Source organism: Podarcis filfolensis, assembly GCF_964270895.1.
Source record: "Podarcis filfolensis genome assembly, chromosome: 8".
Classification (NCBI taxonomy): domain Eukaryota; kingdom Metazoa; phylum Chordata; class Lepidosauria; order Squamata; family Lacertidae; genus Podarcis; species Podarcis filfolensis.
Window position 1 is genome coordinate 57,509,570 of NC_139611.1, and position 26,838 is coordinate 57,536,407.

General features: G+C 47.6%; 1 protein-coding gene across 10 annotated transcripts in view; it reads left to right on the plus strand.

Moving 5' to 3' along the window:
- Positions 1 to 26,838, plus strand: part of MACF1 (microtubule actin crosslinking factor 1) — a 293,076-nt gene that overhangs the window by 64,871 nt on the left and 201,367 nt on the right. For 7 of the 10 annotated variants that reach the window (XM_083625102.1, XM_083625113.1, XM_083625114.1 and 4 more), the window contains one exon: positions 26,167 to 26,228. In XM_083625102.1, coding sequence (XP_083481228.1) covers positions 26,167 to 26,228 — 62 coding nt within the window. Of the gene's footprint in view, positions 1 to 2,124; positions 2,130 to 16,149; positions 16,556 to 19,884; positions 21,463 to 26,166; positions 26,229 to 26,838 lie in introns of those variants that run through there. The other 3 variants (XM_083625103.1, XM_083625105.1, XM_083625107.1) reach the window with 3 other exon arrangements.

Consider the following 26,838-nt stretch of genomic DNA (forward strand, 5'->3'; position numbering starts at 1 on the left):
TCAGGCAAAGGGAGCTTAGATTTTTGGTGCTTCTGTGGCACACGCTTCACACAGATGTCTCTGAAAGGCATGTGGTATGAGAGATGTCCCAAGAGGCAGCAACCTAGATGGGGGCCCAAGGCCAGGGACTACAACAAGGCCACAAGATCTCTTTCTTTTGCAGCCAAGTATGAGCTGCTGGGATGCGGGTGGCACCGTGGGTTAAACCACAGAGCCTAGGACTTGCCGATCGGAAGGTCGGCGGTTCGAATCCCCACCACGGGGTGAGCTCCCATTGCTCGGTCCCTGCTCCTGCCAACCTAGCAGTTCGAAAGCACGTCAAAGTGCAAGTAGATAAATAGGTACTGCTCCAGCAGGAAGGGAAACGGCGTTTCCGTGCGCTGCTCTGGTTCGCCAGAAGTGGCTTAGTGATGCTGGCCACATGACCTGGAAGCTGGACACCGGCTCCCTCGGCCAGTAAAGCGAGATGAGCACCGCAACCCCAGAGTCGGTCACGACTGGACCTAATGGTCAGGAGTCTTTTTACCTTTACTATGAGCTTCTGTGGATATATCTCTGCAACCTTTGCCCATTGATGGGGGCTGCTGGGAGTTGTGGTTCAAAACATCTGGAAGGCAAAGAGTTGCTGTATCAGGCACTGTGCTGGTAATAGACAGGCAGCACACACTGCTAGGTCTTTGGCTCCTCAGCCTTGGCCTGCCTTAGACTTTGATCTCCATCTACATAATGGGAATAATAGTTACCAACTTTTACACAGTGGAGGGGAAGCACAATGAAGCTTGCACATGGGACGCCCCGTGTAAACAGAAGTGAGTAGTAAGCCAGGGCTGGGGGCCAGAAGGAAAGCTGGATGTGTGGTAGGTGTGTTGCAAGAGTTGTATGATCTCAAAAACAATGTCTTGAGGAATACGGAGCACTAAGCCTTGGGGGCAGGAAGGTGGAGATCCCAAAAGAAGTCTGCTTACCCTCATATCCCCCCCCCACTTTAGAGTAACACAGGGAAACCAGTTGAGAGCACGGCGGTGTCTGATACCCGCACCTAGTTATCTGCAGAGTAGAGAGTGCCCGAGGATTGAAGCAAGTAAGCCAGGCTGCACTATTATTGGTCTTTAACCCTCCAAGTTCACTGGCTAGATCACCTTGTGGAAAAATCCACCTCATTAACAGGCAGAGATAGTCACTCCTCTTTGAGCCAACTGTGCTTGTTTTGAAAAGGTCCCGAAGGTTTTAAGTTGTCATCTTACTTTGTGTTCCTCTGATCCCTGGAGGATTATGATGCAGATAAGGTTAATCTCCCCTATTGGATCAAAAGGATACAAAGAGGTACACACACGACTTCAGCCATAACATGCTAAAAAGGTAATTGCTGCTCAGCTGTAGGTCTGCCTCCTTTCTCCTCTGCCTTGATGATACTCAAGAGACTTTGTTCTTTTAGATCTACTTATTTTGAATTTGGGCAGGATGGTTACAGAAGTGCAATGGTGAAACATGCAGCACCTACTTTCATTGTATAGGCAAAGAACATTAAGACTTTCTTAGAATTACTTGCTCTTTTGTAACTTTGCATTCTCAAGAATCACCATTCTAGGAATCTTTTAAAAATGCAAAATCAGATTTGTGTTGCGTTCCGTTTTCAGGAGAAGTCCCTCCCCACACTATCACACAACCAATGCCCACTGAACTTGGGGAACATCTTGGCTAGTTTTTTGGGAAGGGACTCCCAAATGCATATCCCATAGGGGAGTCACAATGTCACTGTCTCCCCTCAAAAGACCTCCTATCCATCCAGCATATGGCTAATTGCGTTCCTAAGCACCATTGTAGATCCATGATGAAAAGGAAGCCTCTCCTTTCAGTGTGCAATCAGAATTAATCTTTTGGTGTGAAGTGGCTGCTGAAAAGAGGAATTGACTTGAGCTTTTGAATCCTTGATTCCAGTAAGTTCCCCACCAGGGTTCCTCAGAGTTCATATTTGTATGTGAAAAGCCTGTTGGACAGCTGACAGGGTACCGGCCTGTTCCAAGGATTGATGTGTGTGTGTGTGTCTCAGGGAGAGAGAGAAAGAAGGAAGGAGAGAGTGTCCTTGTGTGGTGTCTTGAAAAATATTTTTTCTGCTTCTGTATGAGGGTTGGAAAGGCCTGCTGCCTCTCTGGCTGTTGGAATTGAGAGCCTGTTCGAAACCGATTCTCAGAAAATTCTTTGGGAGTTAAACATTTACCCCTGATGCCCTTAAGGAGGCTTAAAGTCTGGTGGTTACTCAGAGCTCTCCTGCTCTGCTAGCAAGGGACCCTCATCTCTCTTCTCACTTGTGGTATTCTAATATAAATTCCTTCTATATTTTGAACTGCTGCAAGCTGTATGGTGTCCTGCCATTGTGTACACCAGCCCTCTGTTTGGGACTACAACTCCCATCAGCCTCAGCCAGCACTGCCGCATGTTGCTAGGGCTGGTGGGAATTGGAGTAAAAAACACTTGGGGGGCACTTTGCAGAGCTTCCACGCTTTTGCCTGCCATGATGAGTATACTGTTGCCCTCCTGTTAGTATGACATGCCTGAGCCCCTCCCACTTGTGGTCAGGTACCCTCCTGACACCTGTGTGGTAATCCTTGCCTCCTGTCCCATTTCTGAGTCTGAGAGGAAAACTGGGGGATTGGCTGCTGCCTTGTCTACGGTTCTAGAGCCTCCAGCCTCACTTTCTAACTTTACCCTGGAGTTGGGGGTATCCCTGGCCTCAGGGACAAGTGGAAGGTTAGGATCCTGCTGATCACAGCCTGTTGCTTGGTTACCAAGGGCAGTTCCAAATTGTGGACTGCTTAGATATGGGAGCGGATCCTTCCCCTGACCACAGCTGTTTGTTTAGATGGGACCCTTTTGGCCAGAAAGAGTAGAAGCCATGAGGGGAGACTTGCTGAAACTGGCATATACTGCTTAGAGCTGCCTTTCCCAGGCTTGGGGGCCCGGATGTTGGTGGACTACATTTCCCATCAACCCTGATCCTTGGCCATGACAGCTGGTTGCAGATGGGAGTTGTGGTTCAGCAACATCCAGGGAGCCGAGGTTGGGAATGGTTGGCTCAGGAAGCCTTTTGGCCAGTATCTGTAAACACCTGTGATTCACCTGCAGTGAAAGGCATTTCAAAGGGGAGCCGCGAGATGTGACAGCCATGGAAGGAGGGGCGCCTGGGAAGCTGGGTGGAGTCCCCGACTGTCTCTAGAAATGTCATCTTTTCTTCATGACTTTTCTCAAGGCTGCCGCCTGGGAGCAGGGAGGGCATGCGTGGCTTGATCCATCTCCTGCTGCTTGCCTGTGCTTGCAGGAGGGTGTAGCCCATGTGTGTTTGTGCTAAATGCCTTACTGCTGACTGCATAGGCGGGTATATACCCAGAGGCATGGCCAAAAGGTAGAAATCCAGGCGGGTCCTGAGGTTGGCATCTGGGTCAGTTCAAGAGGATGATGATAATCCCCACGGCTCAGTGTAATTATTTTAATTAAATAATAATAATTTCGGGAAAGTAAATGACAACTGGAAAACTGGAAATAACACAAATTCAGCCACAAGCATTGGCCAGAAAGGTAGGCCATTTGTACAAATTTCATGGAAGGAACTGCAGAGCGTGAAGGCAGGGAAGGAATGGGGAGCAGTGATCACAGCCTTAACAGAAAGCAAAACCAACGGTATCCTGTGGCATCTTATTGTGGCCTACACTGAGATGGACTGAAGTCCATGTGATTTTGCTGCAAGGGACTAGCACGGTGACCCCATGGAAATTGCCAGAAAGTGTCATTCTTGATCTTAACCAACTGCTAGAGCAGAGGATGATGCTGAGAGCCACTCCATTCAGTATCCAGAGTGAGCCACAGACTTTTCTGTTGAAGCTGAACATGATGGAGGCTCTAAAATAGCCTGTGCCATGCTCTTTCTAATGCCTGTGGTGAGTGCCCTGAAGTGGAAAGCATTTAGAAAAGTCATCTGTGGTGTAAAGCTGGGGGTGGGCAACTTTAGGCCCAGGGACCAAATACAGCCGTCTGGGCCTCTCTATGGACTCAGCTACACATTATAAATGTGACACCAGGTCATGCTGTAGAGTGGATTCCAAAGTCAATGGCACATTGCCTTGGAAGCTCCCCCCCCCCCAATAGCATTTATTTTTCGATAGCGTTTTTTATATCTGTAAAGATCCCGCCTAAATCAACCTCAAAACTCTCCTCAGGCCACACTTCCCACTGGCCTTGCGTAGAGTGTTTTGGTCTGCCTTGAGTGTGTCCTTGAACTACAATAAATGTGTCATGCTTGCTTTGATGAGGATAGAGGTGTGTGGCTGTGTGTGTGTGTGTGTGTGTGTGTGTGTGTGTGTGTGTGTAGGTGTAGAAATTAGCATACTGTACACAGGTTGAAAACTGCATTGGTTGCTCCACCCACTTTTCCCTCTGGCCATGCCGGCCACTGTCATGTGGCCATCATAAGGTTGCTCAGAAGGGAATGTGAGACCTCGGGTTGGAAAATGTTCCTCACCCCTGGTGTGGGAACTGTTGAAGGAGTACCAGTGTTGGGTCAGGTTGAGCAGAGAGCGGTGAAGAAGTCCTCCTGAGCAGCTGGCAGCAGCAGCAGCAGGTCACCTGGGCCGGTGCTTGCCTCTTCTCCTTCCCCAGTTCCCACACAGCTCAGTAGAGATCCCGGAGGGCTGAGGGCAGGCGGGTGGCTGGCCTGTGTGGGAATGACGTCTACAGGAGCAGAGAGGTGCAGCCAAGCGAGGTTGGATTCCAGGGCTGTGCACTCATGGCTGAACATTGTGCAGATTTGCTAGGGGAGGAGGGGGAGGGTGTCGGGGGGGTGACAGCGAGTGAGAGAAGGGAGGCCAAATTCCAAACTGGCTAACCAAAATACCTTTAGTCAGTAACTTGGTAAGCTGAAACACTCTTGGGTAATGATGTGAATTTTCAAACTGAAATATTGCTCGTGCTTTGCAGGCAAAAGGTCCCAGCCTCCACCCCTAGCATCCTCTCTAGGCAGGGCTGGGAATGTCCCCTATGCCGGAAACAGCTGCTGTCAGTCAGTGTAGACAATATTGAGCTTCATGGACCAGCTGTATGACTTGGTAAAAAGGCAGCAGGTTCCTATGAACTGCATTCCACAAAGATGAAATTTTGGTCTCTATGTTCTGCTGATGTCTTGATTCATTTATCAAGTTTTTTTGTTAGGTTGTTTAGACAACAGCTTTGGTGGTCTAAAGTGCACTCTATCTTATTCATGAAGTGTTATTATTCTCTACTGGCTGGTTGAAGGTAGATGAGTTTGTTGTTGTTGAGCAGTGAGGTAAGAGGGCACCAAAATGCAAAAAGTCCACAGGGTATCCTAACACAGGCAAAACACACATAGAGAAAAACAAACATTAACAACAAAATAATGTAAGTTCAACTCAAGGAGCCTCTGATAATAAAGTCAAAAGAAAAATAAAAGATGTGTGAATGAAATTGATACAGAGATACACAGGGTATAAAAACACAACTTATATTGTACAATGAAGGAAACAGAGAAAAAGGTCTTGCTTGTTTACAAATATTTCAAAGGGATTTGCTACCTGTGTGAATTCAATGTCATATATTTATTAAACAACCCCCTCCAAAAGAGAGGATCTGCATCACCCCTAACTGCTCAAATATTAAAGCTCAGCTTCTCTGAGATAGCAGTGTCAAATTAATAAATGTCTGTAGCAAAGCTAGAAGCCATTATTTCAATTCAAGCCCTTTACAAGCTGCTTGGTGGCTTCAAGTTCTGTTGAATCATGCTAGAACCAAAAACCCCTGTGGGAGAATGGCTCCTTTCAGTTCGTGAGGGTTCTGAGAGGTAGGTAAGGTTTATTTGCTTCCTTTGTTTCATAAAATGTATACATTGCTTGATTGTAAAGGGGGGGGGGAAACCTATAAAAAGTGGTTTACAGAAACAACAAATTAAAAAAATAAATCACAACCATACTTTAAAATATACAAAAGTTAAAATACTAAAACAGATTAAAATGACCTCAGCTTTCTAAGCATCTGGTTAGGCTTGTTTAAACAGGAATGTTTTAGCAGTAATCTAAAAAAGTACAGTGAAGGTGCCGGCGTGATCTCAGTAGACAGGAAGTTCCAAAGAGCAGGTGTTGAAATGTTCTCTCCCTGGCTTCGGAGTCCCATTGTTTCAGATTTGGGTCCATTTATTCTTTTGGGTAGAAGCTGACCTGTTTGTCTTTCATAGAAAGCAGAAGAGCACTGCGTAGCATGTGAATGAGCCCCAGTGCTCTGGCTGATCTTGCTGCCAGGGTGGGGCGAAGGGGACTGAGTTGGCACCTGGGCTTTTTGTGGGGTCTTGTCCCTCTGTTGTGGTGTTTTCTGTGATGTAGCCTGTTGCTAGTGAGGAGCTGTTTTTCGGTTAAGCAGTGGCAGGCCTAGCATCTAAGGCTGCCTTCCCTAAGGTGATGCCAGCCAACTGTTTCAGACTACAGCTCCCATCAGCCCCATCTTCTGCAGGCTGGGGCTGATGGGAGTTGTAGTCCGATACAGCCAGAGCTCACCACGTTGGTGAGAAGGCCGTCCTAAGGCCTGTGAAAGGGAAGTATCGTTGTCCCTGGATGGAGGGTAGCTCTCTGGTTAAAATATGACAAGCTACATAGTTGTGTCTGCTGCTAGAGGGCAACATGGCGGCCTTTCTGGAAACTGTTTTATTCAGCTATTCTGAAACTTGCAGCAGAGGGAGGGGACCATTGCCCCTTTAGATGTTCTTAGAATCCAACTCCCATCAGCCCCGAGAGTCGATGTGGCCAGTAGTCAGGGGTGACATGGGAGCTGTAGTCCAGCAACCTCTGGAAGGCTGCAGATTGCCCACAGCCCTTTCATATGCGCATTCCTTGTCTCTACAACATGCTCTGTTTTCGTCATTTCAGCAGTATATTTTCGGGGAGGGGTAATTTTGTTGGATAATGGGGGATTGGAAATGCTTGCTGATCCACCGCTGGGTGCCCACCTGCCTTCTGCCAACCCTGGCCTGGAGAACTCAGAAAATGAGGTTGGGAGCAACCATTGTAATAGCAGAGTTGCCCGCGGGTGACTTTGATGGGTGAAGGTTGATGCCTGGCCCATGGCTCATTCTGCAATGTAGTTGCTGATCGGGGCAATGAATCTGCTGGTTCTGGGAGCTGAGACACAGGTCTCTCTCTCTTTCTCTCTTTTTCTCTTTCTCTTTCTGGTTGTGTTGGGTTCTTGTTCTGGCACCAGGGAGTCTACTTTTTAGGTTTATCTTCCCCTTTCTTAGGAAGGGACTGGGTTCCCCATCCTGCAGGCTGTCGTCATGATCTGGGTGTCAGGGGCAGGACTTAGACTCCATTATGCCCAGTCAGTTGGCGGTGCCTTGTCTGACATCTAAAGACTGAAATAGCCCACGAGGAGGTGACTCGGTTCATGTGGGCTTTGCGTCTGCTCTTGAATTTACGTGGCATCTGTTGGCCACATCCTCTTCCCACGGCGCATAGAGTGGCACTAGCAAGCGCAGAGGATTCCAGAGGTTGCATACTGAATTTAGTTGCTCAGAGGTGCTCAGGCTCCTAGTGATGTTCTCCTCAAGGGAGGAAGTAAGTGGGGTTTGACATCCTGGGGGTTTATGAGGGTAACCTGTGGCTCTTAAATGTGTGTGTTTTGAAATGGCTGAGCTACGGAGGGAGACACCCCTTCTAGCCTGCATGATAAATGGTGTCCTCTCTGAGCAAGAAGTACTATGGATGACTCAGGGTCTCATGTGTGAGATATTTATACAGATTTCCTTGTTCTACATGATGAAAGCACTGTTGGAACCTCACAGACAGGTTTCCTGTAACTGAAGGATTAAAATCCCCTTCCTATTCTTACCCACTGCCTAGTCAATTTCTGTTTGCATTTATGAATACAGTGATTCTGTGGGAGACCTGGATTTGAGAGCTTAGGGTCCTTCTTTACATTTTCTGGGTTTCATTTTGACTGGGATGCAAAAAAATTTGGGGTGGGTGGGAACTCCCCTGCCCTGCAAAGTTTTGGACTACAAATCCCATCAGCCCAGGCAGCATGGCCGTGTTGTAATGGGTCAAAACATTTTATGGAAATCATAGAATTGTAGAGTTGGAAGGGATCCCAAGGATCATCTAGTCCAGCCCACTGCAATGCAGCAATATGCAGTTACCCCATACATTATCAGCACCATACTCCTAACCAACTGAGCTAGAGTAGACACACAAATGGCTGGATTTGGAGGACACCTGATTGGGGAAAGCTGCATTAGGCAGATTCAGAGTGCAGAGGCCTCTCAGTAACAGCCAGCTATGGTGGTTAAGTGGAACCTCCAGGTTCAGAGGCAACCTACCTCAGCATTCTAGATGCTCGCTCAAACTGGAGGAGGCTGCTTCTTCCATGCCCTGCTTGTGGGTGCGTCTGAAAATGGCTGGATTCTGGCCACAGCTAGAGATGGCATGACATTCTTTGGTGGACTATTGGTCTGGTCCTAAAAGATCTTTCTCATGTACTTCCTTTGCAAGCAAGTTTCAGCCCTGGCTCTTTTCATTTTGGAAATGAAGAAAAAATCATGAAAGGCTATATATACATGGCAATTCAGGTGAGCAGTTTTGCTAACCCACAGATACAGTCTTGTAGCCCAACACTTCCTCCGGGACCCTTGGGTAAAAGAACGTAATCATGAGGAGGGGGGCTGGATGAAAGTCTGTGGTAAATCCACTTCTGGTTATGGGTTCCAGAAACAGGCTTACTACTTTTCCCTTGTGATTTTTTTTAAGGAGTGTTCTTTTACTTTAAAGCAGCCTTTGCCAATCTAGTGCCTTCCAGATGTGTCAGACTAAAAACCACATCAGCCCCAGCATCATATGGGATCTGGAGGGCACCAGTGGCAAAGGCTGCTTTGAAAGTGCATGCTATTTCCTCCCAAAAGAGTGCACTTTTCTCCCCACCCTTAGAACACCCCATTTCATGGCTCTTGCAGCCCCACTGCATCTGTCTGTTTTCAAGCAAAGTCATGGAACCGTATATTTTGTCCATCAACCTCTCTCTCTGCATTAGTCTCCCTCCCTCAAACAAACTATCCGCTATGCAGCTCTGCATACTGGTCCTGAATACAAGTGGGTCAACCATGCCTGCACTGCTGGCTTGCGGCTTCTCTGTCTCTTCCCTGCTTGTAGTGATAGGTGATGCTTTTGAGGGTTCTCTCAAGCCCCCACCCTTCCCATCCTATAAATTGCATGGGTTGTCGTTTGGTGCTTCTGCAGTGCCATCTGGCGGACACTGCAAAGAATGGGACAAAAACAGATCACATGCTTTACTTAAAAAGAACCGCCAACAGCAAAACTTGCACCAGATCGTATAGTTGATTATATAAGTTGTGTAGATTTGCATGACTACTTTTGTGCATATCATTGGCCTCTACTAAACAAACAAACAAACAAACAAACAAAACAAACCTATTCCGTTAAATTTAGGGGAGTGGAGGGGAAGGAACCTTCCAGGGCATTGTATACCCTTGGAAATAAAACAAAACAGTGAGAGCATCGCCCACAGACTGTTTTCAAGCATGCCTTCATTACCATAAGGGTTAGGAAGTTGCTTGAAAAAGAGGAAAGCAAGCTAGGATTCTCAGAAAGCTGGAGTTATTATCCAGTGCTGCAATTAGTAGATTTTCTACAATCTTGTAGAATTGTGGTACCCCTTTCCCGAGCATTACACCAGAGAAATGAGAAAAGGTAGGCAGTGCCTTCTTTTGTGTCCAGTTACTATGGACTGATATGTACACAAGCCTTTGAATTTCACATAATTGCACCACCAGTTTACCAATCCAGTAGGACATTCGTCTGTTCATGACTTCTCACATGTTCCTCCTACTGTGTTAGTCATTTGAGGCATGATGATGATCTGAAAATAATATGGAATCAGTGCTCTCACAGTTTACCTAAACTTCCCATACTGCCCTCCTGGAGATGTTTCTTATTTTCCACAGTTAAGTAACTGTCTATCTGCACTACTTCTTTCTGTGTGGAAGCAGTAGTCTCCGCGGAACATCTGTCCTTGATGAGGCCAAAGGCTGCTGCTGCTGCTCTTCCCGCCATCCCTATTAGATTGCACCATTGTCCAGTTTCAGGCTCTCCTTCCTTGGGGACGAGTTTCTGATCTTTTTCTGCTCACATGCGGACCTTAAGACCCTCTGTGTTACTGAAGGTGGGTGTCCCCTGTGAACAGGTTCAATTTCATGAAAGTTTCTGATAGGGCAATCTGTGTCTCCTGGGATACACAAGCAGCCCATGAAAAGCCTTCTCAACAGCAGCATCCTTTTGACACAAAGGGACTCCCCCGCCCCCCGCCTTGCTGTTCTGGTTGTACGTTTGGATTTGAACTGACTCTGCAGTGGTAATCTTTGCTAAGCAAGCAGGTACTTCAGGAACTACTTTGGATTCAGCTTCAGGAGTTTGTGGCTTTGTGCAGTTTTTGGATAACTTGAATGACTGGGTCCGATCCCTGGGGATTATGCTAGGTGCACTTCTGCACTGATAAAACAAAATGCAAATTTTGCTTCAAGGTGACCTGTATTCTCCCATTGGTACAGATGAAGCTAATTAAGCAGACTGGTGCTCACTTGCTGGTTTTACATAATCTGATACACTTTTGAGTTCCAGGTGTTCAAAAGGCTAGGGATTCCTTTAGCAAGGACTTGAAAAGATACAGATTTTGCAGCAAACCAATAGACGAAGAAGCTATTTGGAGTAGCAAAGGCCTTTGTAACTATTCTTCCATTCCTTCTTCTCCCCACTCCCTCTCTAACATTTCACTACAAGAGCAATGCCTGTCATTGTAATCAGTGTGAATTACAATGGGGCTGGATCTCAAGCATGTACCTCTAGGATTGGGTCTCCTTCCTCTCCTGCCCCCTCCGATTGGAATTCCCCATCAGTTAGGCAAAGCTGTGATGGGGCAAGGCAGATCACACTATAATCCAGCATATTCAGGACAATCTTGACTGTTGAACCATAATGATAGTGGCAGTGGTGGTGATATAATATCTGACATATATTAGCAGTCCCCCTCTCCCCAAAAAGTAACCCAAAGTGCCTTCCAGCATCAGATGAACATTAGAACCGAATATTAAAACCTGAACTGTTGCAGGCGCTGCCAGCGCCATAGCTGAGGCTGAACGCATGTGAGCAGTTTGGGCAAAGCCGCCTTATGAGTTTGCGGCCAAGATTTGCACAGGGGATTCCCCACCTCGCACCCACAACCAATCTGCGATGCCCACTTGCAGAGAGCAGCTTCTCTCAGTGGGAGGGTATTTTCAGTTCTACAGTTTGGGAAGAATATAAAAAAGCAGGATTCGGGCTGGGAGGAGTGGGAAAAGCTGGTTCTTTGCTTGGTGGACCTGTGCTCAACTGCTGGTAGCTTCTCACTTCTGTTATAAGGCCCCTGATGCTTTGCAAAGTCACCGAGTGGGGAAAGTGTTACTCACCAGGGAAATGTCGAGTAAGTGTGCAGTCTGGCCTGACACACACACACACACAGACACACACACACTGGTCTGAGCTGAGCCAGAGGGTGACTCAGCTCTGAGAACGGAAGAGACATCTCTTTAAGAATTGGCATAAAGAGCTGAGAGTTTTGCAGATGAGAGTTCCACAGTAACGGTCTCTTTTGGGAAATGAATAAACTGTGCATTTGTGCATCTTTTAAAAACTCTGACTGGAGCATGTGGCAGTTGTGGCTCATTTGTCTTCCATGCACAGGCTGCCTCTTGAAGCATCTGGCACAGAATTTGAATCCCTTAGAAATGTTTATTTTTGTTTTCTTGTAAGGTAATGTTCCCTAGCTCTCCTTCTTAGGGGAGGATGGGGCAGGACCATGGACTTACGTGCATGTGGGGGTGAATTGGAACGGGGAGGGCCTGATTCTCACATAATGCTGTGCCAGAGTTTCTTTAAGCTATGGTTTGTTGAACAAACCACAAGCTGCCCCACAGTTGATCCAACAAACCTTGGCTTGTGTCTTCAAAGTTTGGTGTGTTTTCCGGCTGCTTTTGTAGCTTGGTACAGTGGTACCTCTGGTTGCGAGCGGGATCTGTTCTGGAGGCCCGTTCACAACCTGAAAAGTGTGCAACCTGAAGCACCGTATCTGCGCAGGTGCGTGGTGTGTCTTGGCACATGCGTGAAGCGCGATTGGCGAGCCCCAGAAGTAACCTTTTCTGGTACTTCCGGGTCACCGCAGGACGCAACCTGAAAAAAGGTAACATGAAGCAAATGTAACATGAGGTATGACTGTAATTGTCTGGGGTGGGTGAGGTGGCCAACCAACCTTCCTCAGCTGCGAGAATTGCTATCTCCTGTCACTTTCCCGCAGGGGCTAAGTAATTCCTCAGGACACTTAGACCAAATGCACTGTCTCTTTTTCTCAAGGGAGCAAAGAAGTTCAATTGCCTGGAAGTGAAAATGTATTTCCCTTTATTCTGGCCTATACACTGTGTTGCTTTCAGAAGGAGTTTAGCCTTTTTAAGCTCAGTAGACAAGAGTCACCACCCTCCACAATTTCATCATCCGTAGCCAAGCACAGCCCACCTTTGGGGCATGAGACTGGAAATCTCTCTCTCTGACAGCACAAACCTATTTTTTTTAACCAGTTGATTTCTTTTGTCCCTTCCTTGCCTATTACAGAATATGCTGTACACAGGGACTATAAATAGGCCGGCCTTCCCCAACATGGCGTCTTCCCAGACATTTTGGACTATAGCTTTCATCAGCCCCAGCCAGCACAGCCAACGATCAGGGTTGATGGGAGTTGTAGTCCAAAATATATGGAAGGGACCAGGTTGCAGGGTAGCAGGAGGGGATGGAGGCTACACTAGGATGTTTCACAGGGAACTGGCTAAAATGATGCTTTCCTTGCTTGGTGGTGTTGGAAGCTGAAGAGGTAACAGGGTTTAGTGAGCAGGAAGAGGCTGTGGCAGAGAGCAGTCCAGAATCAAAGGCAGGAGAGGAGGGGGGGACAGGAGACAGAGATGAGTAAGGCTGCTGAAGATGCCATGGAGTCTCTCCGTCCTGCTGCAACCAGCTCCCCTCCATCCTTGTCTCCCAGGACCAGAAGAGGTATGAAGAGGGAGGAGCAAGGAGAGACAAGACAATGGAGCTGTAGGCTGCTGGGAAAAGAAACCAGGGGAGGCACCTTGGAGAGCTGTGGGAAGGTGGGAACCTTCATTCCTCGCAACTGCTTCATTGGGGCAAGTTCTACTAGGAAGAGTTGCTGTGATCACTAGACCTGCACTGTTTTGTGTTCTTTTGAATGAAGAGTTAACGTCACTGACACAGGATGTTTTATTGCTGGCCTGCCCCTGACTCAAACTTCTGGCAGTGCTGTGGGCATGTAGTGGGAGGGAGAGCTTTTGCTCCTCTAGACAATTTTGAACTGAATTTTTCCTCTGAGGATCATTTGGCTGAGCTTGCACCCTGTCCTTGATGGAACCCATCCCCTTTTAACCTCCTGCCTCCCTTCTCTCTCTCCTTGCCCAGCAGTAGCCTGTGGTTGTTTGCGTACAATATTCTCTCAAACAGGACGTGTGCAGAGAGCGCCTTGTCCTTCTGCTCCTGGGTGGCTTCTGGTGGCTCTTCCCTCTCTGTGTGTGTTTCATTTGGACTGTTGTGATGGTTGAGGCTGTTTCAATTGCTCCATTCACAAGAGAGGCTTACTGTATTTTTAACAATTTCATATGAAAAAGCAGCAGAACGGGCACAGTGGCCGAGGAAGAAAACTGCACAATCAAGTTTATTTCTGGTTTTTCTTCACAAAGGGTAGGTGGAGAAAAATCCCTCCAGCATGGAGTCCTGGCGCTTTGGAGTGGGGGTTCCCCCAAACTTTTCCACACATGCTTTGAAATATGTGCTATTTTCTTCATCCTCCCACTGGTCTCTTGAAGCCACAACTCCCATCTGTTAATTCTCTGGGCGAATATTTACACTGCAGAGGATAGAGTAGAGTGACATTATTATTTTAATAAGTCCACAAACTAACGTGGAAGTTTGGAGAACTGAATTAAGTAATGGAAATATAAAGAACCAAAACGGATAAATTTTCCCATCTGTAGGTGACCCTTTGGATATCTTATGTCCCAGGCTCTGAAATGTCTTAAACCACAGACAGTGGAGATGACTGGATTTCCTCTTATCTTATTTTGACCTGAGACCCAGATTGGAATCAGCCTAAATTAAAAGCAAAGAATCCAGGAAGCCTATGAAAGTAGACTTTTTGGGGTGTACTTGTGGAAGAAATAGCAGCCTGGACAGCAACTCCCCTCAGCCCCAGTGGGGATGGCAGTGGAGGGCACTCAATTGGGGAAGGCTTTCTTACAGTATCCTGGTATGGGGTGTGGGTGTGAAAATATTGTGCTTGTTTAAATACTACAGTTGGCTTTTATGTAGCGTTTTCAGGATTTTTGCTTTTTTACATATCAGTGAAAACCCCCTTTTGGGAAAAAACAAGAAATGGGATGCACAGTGTCAGGTTGTCTCTAAACGGAGCCAGTTGGGAACAATCGCCCACTGTCTTCTCCCTTCCCTGGCATGGTGAGCCTGCCCAGTGACCCCAAATGTAGCCACTGCGAACAAAAGTGCCAATGTTTCCCCTCCGTCCTTGGAAGACATTGACGGCTCTATGGCTTTGCATTTCTGAATAGGAAAGATCAGGATTTCTTAACCTGTGGGTGCTATATTGGGCCTAAGCATTGAAACTAGGATAATATTATTATTAATATCATTTGTATAGTGCCACCAGTGAAATAATAATAATAATAATAATAATAATAATAATAATAATAATAATGCTCTGCACATAATTAAAATACCCCGAAGGTCATACAACCTACAATTATTTATTAATTTGTTTAGCAAAATGCCTGTGGGCAAATGGGCATGTGTGGAGTCGTGTGAGTGAAGGAATGGCTTATATCTTGCAAGGGCACCTGTGTGTGCAGCACATCACTATCTCTGCACATAGATGCTCATGGCATGTACACACACACTGCCTTGGGAACCTTGGGGCTGTCTACTCACACATGGGACAGCCCAACCCCCTGGATGTCTTTGAAGGGACTTTTCTGATCCACCTGATGTGAGGTGGGTGGAGGATGGTGACGGCAGAAACGACCCTTTTTGAAAGTGGGACCTCAGCTTTGGTACACTCTCCCCATAGACACCAAGAGCATAAGAAGTTTCCTGTTTCTGGATCAGGCCAAAAGCCCAGCTTGTCCATTATTGTGTTTTTACAGAGGCCAACCTGATGCCCACATAGAGCTCGCAAGCAGGACGTGATGAAATAGCACTTTCGGCAGCATGTCTCAAATGCTGCTGCTGGTACACAAACATGATGGCTAGTAGCCATTGATAACGACCCCCATGGATTTGTCTGGCACCAGCTCTTCTGTTTCGTAGTGCCAGGCAAAGTCCTTTCTCTTCCCCAGTTCTTTTTAATGCGTTGGTTTAAATCTGATCTTAACAACCCAGGTCAAGTCACCCAGCGCCAGCAAACTCCCAAAGCCTTAGGGCTTCACTTTCCCCCCTAGGAGTAAATGGTACTCATTTAGTTATGGGAGAAAGTGAAAAGGACATCATTGTGATGGGGTCTGTCCTTGTTCTCAGCTCCAGGGGCCATTGAGAACCAAGGCTTTGCCCATTTGCATAGCCACACCCCTCATCTGCATAGCCCAGCCCTCTTGCCCTCCAGCTGTTTTGGACTCAACTCCCATCAGCCCCAGCCAGCACCTACTGAGGTTTGCAATGCAGTGAACTAAAAAAGCACTGAGCCAACTGGTCTCTCTTTTCCCCCTCCTATCATCCGGAAGGGCTGTATGGGAGGCTGCTCTTTAGGCAGCCTGTCCTGAGCTAGCAGAATCCCTGCTCTGCCTTGTCTGTCCTGGCTCCTCAAGCAGTGCCTTCCCTGTTCTCTTCCAAACAAGTCTGCTTGGAGAGTGGGCATTCCAATGGGCTTAGGAATGGAAATTTAAGAGCATGACGCTCTCTCTCTTGAAGGGGGGGGGGGAGAGGCTGAAGTTGGTTCATTTCATCACGTTGGTGGATGCCAAGGAAAGATGTTTGAGTCACCCGGACGCTCATTTGCTCACTTTCTCTGTCCGGAGTCCACTTGCTCCGTCGGGCATTTTTGTTTTGGAAGCAACAGAGGGCAGGCTGTTTCTCCCCCACCCCATGGGCTGATGAGAGAGGAAGAGAACCCCCCCCCTCCTTCCAGAGACAGCTCTCTCTCTCCTTTCTCGCTCTCGCTCTCTTTCTCTCCTCTGAACTCTGTGCCTTTGCTGTTCTCGCCCGCCCTGTTCTGTGTGATGCTGTGTCTGGGTGCTTGCGGCCTCAAGTGAGGAATTTAAAACTCGGGATCTGTGATAACGGCGCGGAAACCAGGAGGCAAATGCCCCTTTTGAATGGGACTTTCCTGCCACCCACTGTGTTCATCTTGAGTCATGTTCTTGGAGTTGCTGGGATCTTGTATTGGACGAAGAGCAGGAGGCAGGAAGGTACTGTTATTTGAGGACCAAAATGTACTCTCTCTCTCTTTCTGTGTATATGTGTTTGTTCTTCCACCTGACCTTGTTCTAAGCAGCAGTCCTCTTTTTCTGCTTGATGGCAAGAGGTCAGGAATAGCCCAGAAGCACTGCTGGGTTGGTGATGTCATGGAATATGCAGAAGACTCTGCTGGACACACATAAGAGAAGCTTCCAGAGGGTTAGACTTGCGGGACTCTTTGTTGCACATAAGAAAGTTTCAGTACTTACTTTAACTGTCAAAGAGCTCTGGGAATTGTAGTTCTTTGAGGAAACTAAATGAGTTGTCAGTGGACTCAGGTGATGCCCATGACTCAGCCCCTCTGCATGTCACCGGTGTTCATTGGTAGAAGAGCATTCTGATTTATGCCACGATGACAGTTTCCTAAGTGACAGCACTAGGTGGCTATGTCTCTGGGGCCTTGTGTACATTTCTGCCTCATTCCTGTGAATGGGGATTTTCAGTCTTACACTTCCTTAACATTCTGGTTTCCACACAATATCCCAGAGCACCATGCAAACCTAAAACTCAGCACTTGAAAAACTCTTTTTAGCACAAAGGATTAGAGAGCAAAGAAGAACAGGTGCCGCTGGGGAAGAATCAGCATGGCTTCTGCAAAGGAAGATATTGTAGAGCTGGAAATTCAACTTCATGTGCAGAGGCAGTGAAAAAGGAAAATTCCATGCTAGGGATAATTCAGAAAGGGGCTGAAATTGAGACAGTTATATAGGAAGGAATGCTTATACAGTCATACCTCGAGTTGTGTTTGCTTCACGTTGCGTTTTTTCTGGTTATGAACGTGGCAAACCCGGAAGTGTTTACTTCCGGGTTCACTGCTTCGCGCATGCACAGGAGCGATCTACCGCGTCATGCGCAGAAGCGGCACTCTACTTACAGACTTTTCGGGGTGCGGACAGCACCCTGGAATGGATCGCTTCTGTAAGTAGAGGTACCACTGTATACCCATTAAAGTCTATTCTGTTCCAGCTTTGAACTGGGACGGGACTAAATCCACCCTGCTCTGCTTCAGTGCATATTCTTGATGGTCTGATCCATTTGCTTTCTTTGTGCCCTGGCTTCACCTGCTGTTTGGGGAAGCAGCCTTGAGCCTCTTTGTGGGAAGTCCCTTGATGAGTGCGGGACTCGGAAGTCAGCAGATGCCCCAAGGAAGAGGACTGAAAGCACAGGAGTCCAGTGAAGCTGGGGGATCCTGACTGGGGAGCGTCTCCAGGGAGGTAGAAATGGGAAGCAAGTTGAGAAGCAGCCCCCAGCACAAGGAACTTCATGCACATGTCTGGGTAGACCATAGGTAGCCAGCATAGTGCCCTCCGGATGCTGGACTTCAGCTCCCATAAAGCCTAGCCAAGGACAGTGGGAGTTCTGAGTCCAACAACATTTTGATGGCAACATGTTGGCTACCTTTGAAGCAGACTGTAGTTCAGACAAAAGGGTTGCACTTTAAATGTTCCCAAAAGAGTAATCAGTGACCAGGTTAGAGGATCATGGGCTGGGCCAGACAGACAGACAGGCAGGCAGGTTGCAAGAGAGGAAGCCTGCTCATGAGAAAGTGATTGTTTGCTGAGTGTCTTTGCTTGAGAGATCACAGCTATAATCTCTGGTGGAAACAGTTTTTCCAGAGAGACATGGTGACTTGTGAATGGCCCAAGATCATCAGCAAAGTGGGGGTGGCCTTTGCAACACTGTGGAAATCCTTGTTAATATTTGGTGTGTGTGTGTGTGTTGAATCATGGTTGGGTAAAGAAACCCTCTTCTAGAAGACAACTGAAGTTGAAGGTGATCCTAATCTACAATAGTGGTTGGTAATTACAGAACCTAGTGATGTATGGAAGTGAGAGCTGGACCATAAAGAAGGCTGATCGCCAAAGAATTGATGCTTTTGAATTATGGTGCTGGAAGAGACTCTTGAGAGTCCCATGGACTGCAAGAAGATCAACCCTATCCATTCTTAAGGAAATCCGCCCTGAGTGCTCACTGGAAGGACAGATTGTGAAGCTGAGGCTCCAATACTTTGGCCACCTCATGAGAAGACTCCCTGGAAAAGACCCTGATGTTGGGAAAGATGGAGGGCACAAGGAGAAGGGGACGACAGAGGACGAGATGGTTGGACAGTGTTCTCGAAGCTACCAGCATGAGTCTGACCAAACTGCGGGAGGCAGTGGAAGACAGGAGTGCCTGGCGTGCTCTGGTCCATGGGGTCACGAAGAGTCAGACACGACTAAACAAATAAACAACAACAACAAATTACAGAACCAGCTGATGAGCATTGCTCTGGTTTAACTAAGCCCCGAATAGCAGGATGTGATTTTGTGTCTGTGTTAGGGATGGACAGACAGACACAGCTCAGCAGGAGGGCATCTGCTTTGCATACAAAAGGCTTCAGGTTCAATTCTTCTTAGCATTGCCAGTTATAGGGCTGGGAAAGATTCCTGCCTGAAACCCCGGAGAGCTGCTGGAAGTCAGGTGAATTGGCACAAGGCAGCTTTCTGCATCCCTATGTGTTGTCAGTCTTTTTCTTTCATCAAGTGCATGTTTCTGGTTAGTCCATTGCTATAGAACCCATTGAGTACCTGGAGCCCAGTTACCTATCCTGTGTATCGGATCGGAACCTGACTTTCATAAGGTAGCCTTTGCGGTGTCCAGCTGCAGATCTTGTAATTGCTGGAGGCTTTGCAGCAGCCAGCAGCCTTTCTCAACCTGGTGTCCTCCAGACATTTCAGACTACAATTCCCATCAGCCCACCACATCACCATGTAGCCATGATGGCTGGGGCAGGTGGAGTTGCAATCCAAAACACCCAGTGGGCACAAGGTTGTAGAAAGCTGCTGTAAAGAATCTTCCAAAGGGCACAGCTGGGTCCGTGCTTTGCTCTGTTTGAGAAGTGCCTTTGGTTTGTTATTTTTTCCCATTGCCGTCTTTTTGTGCTGAGCTCCTCCGCTGCCCTGAGCCTCCCTCTCTGCTCCCCCTTCCGTCTGTTAGGCCAGCCCAGGTCACTGACAATAGCAGCTTTGCTGTGGCCTCTGTTCTTGGCCTTGGTCAGGAATGCCAGACGGTTGGTTGGTTATCTTCTGGATGGGCAAGGGGGGAATGTGGGCAAGGGTGGGACAGCGGGTAGCCAGCCAGTGAGGCAGCAGCGGGGGCTGCTGAGAGTTGAGCAGTCGGGTGGTAACAGGTTGCTTATCGGAAGCACTCTCTGGGAAAAGATTAAGCCGTTGAAGATAAGCTGGCAAGACCTTGATGTTGTTGGTGAGAAGGAGCAAGGGACTTATTCTTAGCTCAGTGGATAGGATAGTGTCTCTCTCTCTTTGTGTGTGTGTGTATGTTGGGGGTGGGAGGGCTAATCTCATTAGACACCAAGATCTACCCAGGAGGAATAAGGCTGGGTGACAGGCTCTTAAGGGAGGAGAAAAAGCATCGGACAGAGTACTCATGGAGTTATTTCCTGGGTGGCAGTGAAGGAAGCCAGAAGCTGATGTTTTCTGCTGGGCCTGGTCGCTGCCAGGGTGCTTAAGTGATGCTGGAGCTTTGTGCTTAACTTGCTGGAAGTGGGGAGCACTCAGCTTGGGTCAAAGAGACTGAAGTGGAGTTATATTTAGAAGAAGAGGAAAAGGAAGATGACTGATAAGCTAGCCCCCGTTATCTCTGCCGTGGACGCTCCAAACCATTGCCCTCTTCAAATGGCGTAGTCTTCTGCTGAGCTAGTGCTTTTGCAGAGCTGAGCTCTGGAAGTTTTGGGGACTGTCTTCAGCTTGAGGATGTTTTATTTGTGAAGATGCTGCAGGCCCCCAATGAATGCAGAGAAAGAAGAACAGCCTATTGTTCTGCCTTAGTGTTTCAGTCCGTCTGGTGACTCTGGGAGTTCACATTAGAACCAGGAGGCAAACAGCCTGGAGCTGCATTGCTGAGTTCTCTTGAGAGAGGTGCTGGCTGGACCTTCTGACTCCCACATGCTGCTTGCTGCATGGAGGTGGCAACTTGGGTGTGATGGAGTTTTGGCTGGAAGTTGGGATTTTTAGAGAGAAAAAGCTGAAGAACTGGAAAATTCCTCTTCTGTTCCAAGTCCCTGAGTAGTCGTGAGTTGTCCTTTCCCAATGTGTCTTGGATTTGTACCTCTTGCTCAACCTGAAGAAGAGAATCTTTTTCTCAGTCTCTTTTCTCTCTTGAGGAGTGGTGGACCTGCTGAATGCTTTTTACATCTATCTTGACCTGATCGCCTCCTTTCTTGAGTGCAAAGGTGATGGTGGGAATAGGAAGTTTCCACCAAGGACATTGTAGTGACTGAATGAAGTGTAACCCATTCTGGGGTGCGGCAGGATATTGACCAACCTCCTTGCCGCTGCTGAATCTTCATGCACAGCTGAGGCCTATGCCTGCCTGCCCCTTTGAGGTCTGCTGATGATGTGGCTATTTTGAAATATTTGTGCTGGACCACCGGATTATTTTTGTTTTGCTTGTGTCTCAGAGGGTTTTTGCTGTCTCTCCCCAACTATGGAAGACGTTGGCACCTTCTTGCAAAGTGAACCCCTTTCTCTTTGAAGCCTCTGAGGCTCCCTTCTTTGTGGGACTGTTTGCAGAGATGTTCTGAAGGGAGGCTCATGCGCGTGCGCGCTTTCTTTTGCTCCTGATCACGAAGGAGGAAGCTGTGGGAGGAGCTGTGGTGAGGAAGCCGGCAGCCAGGGCATGGGGCTAGGAGACCACGCTGAGGATAACAGACTCCAGGGGAAACCCGGAGTTGGAAGAGCTCTCTTGCAAACCAAGGACTTGATGCCAATGGCGCTGGGCTCTGAGGGGTCCATGTGGCACATCTTCAGAGGGGAGAGGGAGCTGAACGCCCACCTCGTGTGCAAGATGTGCTGCTTTGGTTAGTACGGCCTCCTCGTTGGTTACATCTTCCTTGATGGGGGGTGGGGGGGTGGAGTGCGTGGCAGCCTCATCCTAAGCATGGCTACTCACTCATGGTTACTTCACTTGCTTCCTATAAAGTGTCCTGAGGAGTAAAGCCTGATCGTTCTGACTCATTCATGGGACATGCCATCACCTAATATCTTTCTGTTTTCCCTTTCTTTTTTTTAATTCCAACCTTGTAGGAAGAGAATTTGGGGCATCAAAGGAAGGTTTCTGGGGGAAAGGAAAGGGGGAGCAGAAAGGGCTGTGCTAAGAGCGGAGGCAGCTGCCTTGAGCAAGAGATTTTGGCCACTGATAGAGGAGGGGTGTGGGGGGGGTACAGAACTGATTCATAGCTGAGGCACAATTCACCAGAAAGGGGCATCCTGTGCAATGGGTGGAATTGGTGTGACTCTAGTTCACTTAAGCTCAGTGTGACTTGCACAGGAAAACTTAAAACAGAGGGTTGGGCCTTGACTTCTAATGGGCTTTGCTTTGTAACAAGGGACTATCTTTCCCACACATTTTTGTAACCATTATTTTGTTGGAGAAACGCATTGCAAAATTCAGAGAAGTGCTAATTTTAAAGGTTAGCCATGTTTCAATTCACTTGTTGTTTTGGGAAGTACAAGTTTGGGAGCTTTGCATTAAAATGTGAACTGAACTAAATTCCTCCCCAAGTCATGTAGTAGACACAGTTGTTGTCCTCCCTCCCTCCTTCCCTCCTCAGTCTTTTCTGCTGACTGGTGAGAATATACTTTCTCCCTCTTCTGAAGCCATAACTAGACGTTGGTTAGTTGATAGAAATGCAACACTAAGTTATGGTGTGATAAGGGAAATTTAATGTAGCATGGAGATGGTTTTCTTCTGTAAAGGTACGTATTTTCTGTTCTTGGGTGGTTTTTTTGGAATGTTCTTTTTGGGAACCGCGTCCTGCAAGGATGGGGAGCCTGTGGCCCTCTAGAGACAGGCTGGACTCCAACTCCCATTAGCATGGTTAATGGTCCAGGGATGATGGGAATTGTAGTTCAGCAAAATCTGGAGGGCTGCAATGTTCACCATCCCTGACTTACATATAGTTTATATTATGTGATAATAAAGTAAACATATATTGGGGATACATATACAAAATCATTATTTATTTTTTTTAAAAAAATCGATTATATGAGTACTTAAGTGAAATAGTGAAGAGCATATGTTCCTTTATTTCCCCAACCAGTTGCCCCCCAGATGATTCAGAGCACAGTTCTCAGCAGCCTCTGCCAACATGTATCATGGACTGGCTGGATGCAGAGGGAATGGTGGGAAGCACCAGCTGGGAAGAAAGCTCTGAACCTGGGGATTGGTGGTGGGATGATGAGTGGTCAGAGGAAGAAGACTGGGCAGAGGAGGTGTCAGAAGCTGAAGAGGTAACAGGGTTTTGTGAGCAGGAAGAGGCTGTGGCACAGAGCAGTCCAGAATCAAAGGCAGAAGTGGAGGCTGGAGAGGAAGGGGGCCAAAAGGCAGAGAGGAGTCAGGCTAGTGAAGAAGCCAGGGGGTCTCCCTTTCCTGCTGCAAGCAGCTCCCCTCTTCCCAGTCTCCCAGAACCAGAAGAGGTATGAAGATGGAGGAGCAAAGATAGGCATGGTGACGGAGTCTCAGATTGCTTGGGAAGGAACTGGGGGGTGGGAAGGAGACTTAGGCAAGATCTACTGGGATGAATCGCTGTGCTCACTAGGCCTGGCCTCCTGAGTTGACCTTGTTTCCTTGAATAAAGGATTAACTTCACTGATGCTGAATGATTTATTGCGAACCTGCCACTGACACCTGCTCCCAACAGCACAGCTATCCTAGCTGGTGCTGATGGGAGTTGTAGTCCACACCATCTGGCGAGCACTTGCTTGCAGGCGAGCTGCTTTCAAAGGCCGTCACTGACCAGAGTGCAGAAGGCATTAATAAGCCAAGACGGAAGCATTGTGAGGCAGGATTCTGGGTGTTGTTCTGCAGGTAACCTTAAGAAAATAGAAATGTTTCTGAATTCCCATGAAAATGTCAGTGCAGGTAACTCCTTCACAGCTGATTATTCAGGTATGCTGATTTTTGCCCAAATGAGAATATAGTATCAATGGGTAGAGATTTCAGGGTATTCTCCAACTAACCTGCTGGAAGTGCGTCTTCTGGGCTGGTGTCCTATCTGCAGCCACCCAATAGCAGTGCAGCTGAGTGGACAGAGAGGCATTTGGGAGCCACCAGGTCCCGATAAGATTTGGGGAGGTCTTTAACCTTACCAGGGACGCGGGTGGCACTGTGGTCTAAACCACTGAGCCTTGGGCTTGCCGATCAAAAGGTTGGTGGTTCGAATCCCCACTACGGGGTGAGCTCCCATTGCTCAGTCCCAGCTCCTGCCAACCTAGCAGTTTGAAAGCACACCAAAAAGTGCAAGTAGATAAATAGGTGCCACTCCAGTGGGAAGGTAAATGGCGTTTCCTTTCGCTGCTCTGGTGTTGGTGTTCCATTGTGCCAGAAGCGGCTTAGTCATACTGGCCACATGACCCAGAAAAACTGTCTGCAGAACGGACAAAGGCCGTCTTCCTTGGCCTGTAAAGCGAGATGAGCGCCGCAACCCCAGAGTCGTTCATGACTCGACTTAACTATCAGGGGTCCCCTTTACCTTTACCTTTAATCTTACCAGTGCAGCCCCCTGAAAATGAAATGAGTCTTGCAGTTATGATGGGAGGAACTGGAGGCACCTTGGCTCTGTGTTTCCACAACGTTTCATGGTGATTTTCTTGAAATAGCAAATATATTTTGAGAAGCGTTTTGTAGAACATGGGTGGCTCACCTTTGTTTGACCTGAGAGCAGCTCTCAAGGTTGGCTGACCCTCATGGTGCTCTTTGTTGAAGTGGCTGTGGCTACTCAACATGCGAATGTCAGTAATAAATAGCCCATCCCTGGAGAGTGATTAGAATGGGTTGCCCCGGGGGTAGGGGCTCCTTGCTTGCTTTTTAAATCTGCAGATGTTTAAAAATCTATACAAGGCCATTTGAGGAAAAGCCCCATTGATGTTTTGGCTAGGCCTCCGCAGAAGGAGAGTCCTTGACATGACAGCCTGTGCGCATGAATCACAATAAGTTGTGCTTGCTCCTGGATCTTGATTGCAGAGAGGCCAAAGGTCAGGGCTGGGTGAATTTGTGCTGGAGATGATAGGACTCAAAAAATAAAAAATAGAGGGGTGGGTGGGGGAGTGTGTGATGGGTTTGTTCCCCAGAATATGCAGAGTTGTGATGATTCGCACAGGGCACCAATGCCCATGGATCTTTATAGATCAGCTTAAGCAGAGAAAAATAGTAGGTCCCTTCTCAAAGTATAAATTAGGCTTCTCCAACCTGGTACCCTCCAGATGTTTTGGATTACAACTCCCATCAGCCCCAATATAATTTAGCTGTGCTGGCTGGAACTGATGGGAGTTGTAGTCCAAAACATCTGGAATGCACCTGGTTTCATAAGGCTGATGGAGTCTCCTTCCTTGGAGGTTTTTAAGCAGAAGTTGGATGGCCATCTGTCATGGATGCTTTCCTACTCTACAATTCTATCATTCTGTGAACTTGGGCAATGCAAGAGAGAAGAAGGGGAGGCAGGAAAGGGAATTGTTAGAGAGTAACAAGGAGTGTGTCACTTCCAGTAACCAGGCCAAGATGTGTGGTGTTTTGGCTTTTTCGGGTTTTCGTTTTAATTTTAAATTAGTCTGGAGTCTCATAATCAATGTTTGTGAGTAGCCTCACAAAAAAAGCACTGCTCATTATTGAGATTAATATGTAGCCTTTGTCCCCTTTCAGGGTCTGTTTGGGGTGTTTATGAGGGAAATACTTATATAGCATGAATTTGCTAGTGACGATGGAGTTGGTAAACCTTGGATTTGGTGTGCGGCTTGGCTTCCTTGCTGAAGTTGCCTGGAGCTGTTTGCTCTGCAAGGGTCCTCTGGTGGTGTCCCCCACCCTACTGCACAATGTGCTCTGGGTTGATCTGGGCTGTGGGGATGGCCCTATGTTTCACACTGAAGTTGGATTGAAAACTTGGACTCAAACGGCTTTGATTACCTCCCAAACATTGGGAGGGAGGGAGTTGGCTGGGGGAGGGAGTTGTTTGTAGCACAGAACTGGTGGGCATCTGCTCCAAGGTGGGAAGGGTGCTGAGAGCAGAGCCATCACCCCCCACACACTGTGTGTTTTCATTTGAGATGTATGTATAGTCCAGGGTGCTTGGATTTTTTTCTTTTTTTAAAAAAGCTTCAGGTGTCCTTGGGTTGAGCTTGAGGGCCTAAAATAAATGTTAAATCCCTAAAATCCAATGAACCAAAATACAGTGAAAGAATAAGCCGCTAATTGCCTGCATTGTTTTAGGCTCTAGAAGGGTAGCTTCTTACAACCGATAAATGCGCTTGGTTTATGTCGTTTATAAAACCTCTGCGCTCGGGAAAGGCAGCAAAGGGTACAGGCTGAGACCCTCGTTCGAGAAAGCAACCTGTGTCTGTGTGTGCATGGTTTGGCCTCTCCCTAAGTGCCCTTATATGCATGCATCAGCTCCGAGAAAAGGTTGTGATGCTCCTGCTTGTCACCTGCAACACGAAATGCTCTTTGTTTTTCCAGGTGACTGATTTGCTAACTTAGGCCTCTCTCTCTCTCTTTCTGCTCTTTTTAACAGATGAACGGGATCGGGTCCAGAAAAAGACTTTCACCAAATGGGTGAATAAGCACCTGATGAAGGTAAGCACGGTGCTGTTTCTGATCTTATCACTACCAGCAGCCAGCATGGTGGGGCAGAACCACCCTTCCAACCACCCTGTTGCTGCAGTTTACCTGGGACCGGGCAAGGCACCATGGCAGTGAGGTTGGCGCTGCACAGGTACACTGGCAGAGCCAGCCACATGCTCCTGCTCTTGTGTCTGCACAGCCCCAAATTCCCCACTACCCTCTCTTGCCCTGGTGCCTCCAGGTAAGCTGCAGTGATGCTGATGTCAGGAGGCACCCCACTCTGCTGGCTGCTACTGCTTAGCACCCAGCAAGAGCTTGTTAGATTATCCTCTCCTCCTTTATTTATTGTTTGCCCCATGGCATATGCTCAGTTTTGAAAGGCTCTGGGCTTTAGTTATGCATATATCCCTATTCTCAGTACTGAGAATAGTAGTGCACATTATTTTCTTTTTTTTTGGAAAATGTAGCATGTTCTTGGTTCTTATGGCAGCAGAAACAGGCTTTGAAGTTTGAAATGCCCAGCACAGAGCTTGGTGGTGGTGGGTGATCTTTTAACTTTTCTGTATTTAGCTTTAGTCTTTGCATGGAATATTACCATGAATCCCTCTTTTCCCTCCTCCTG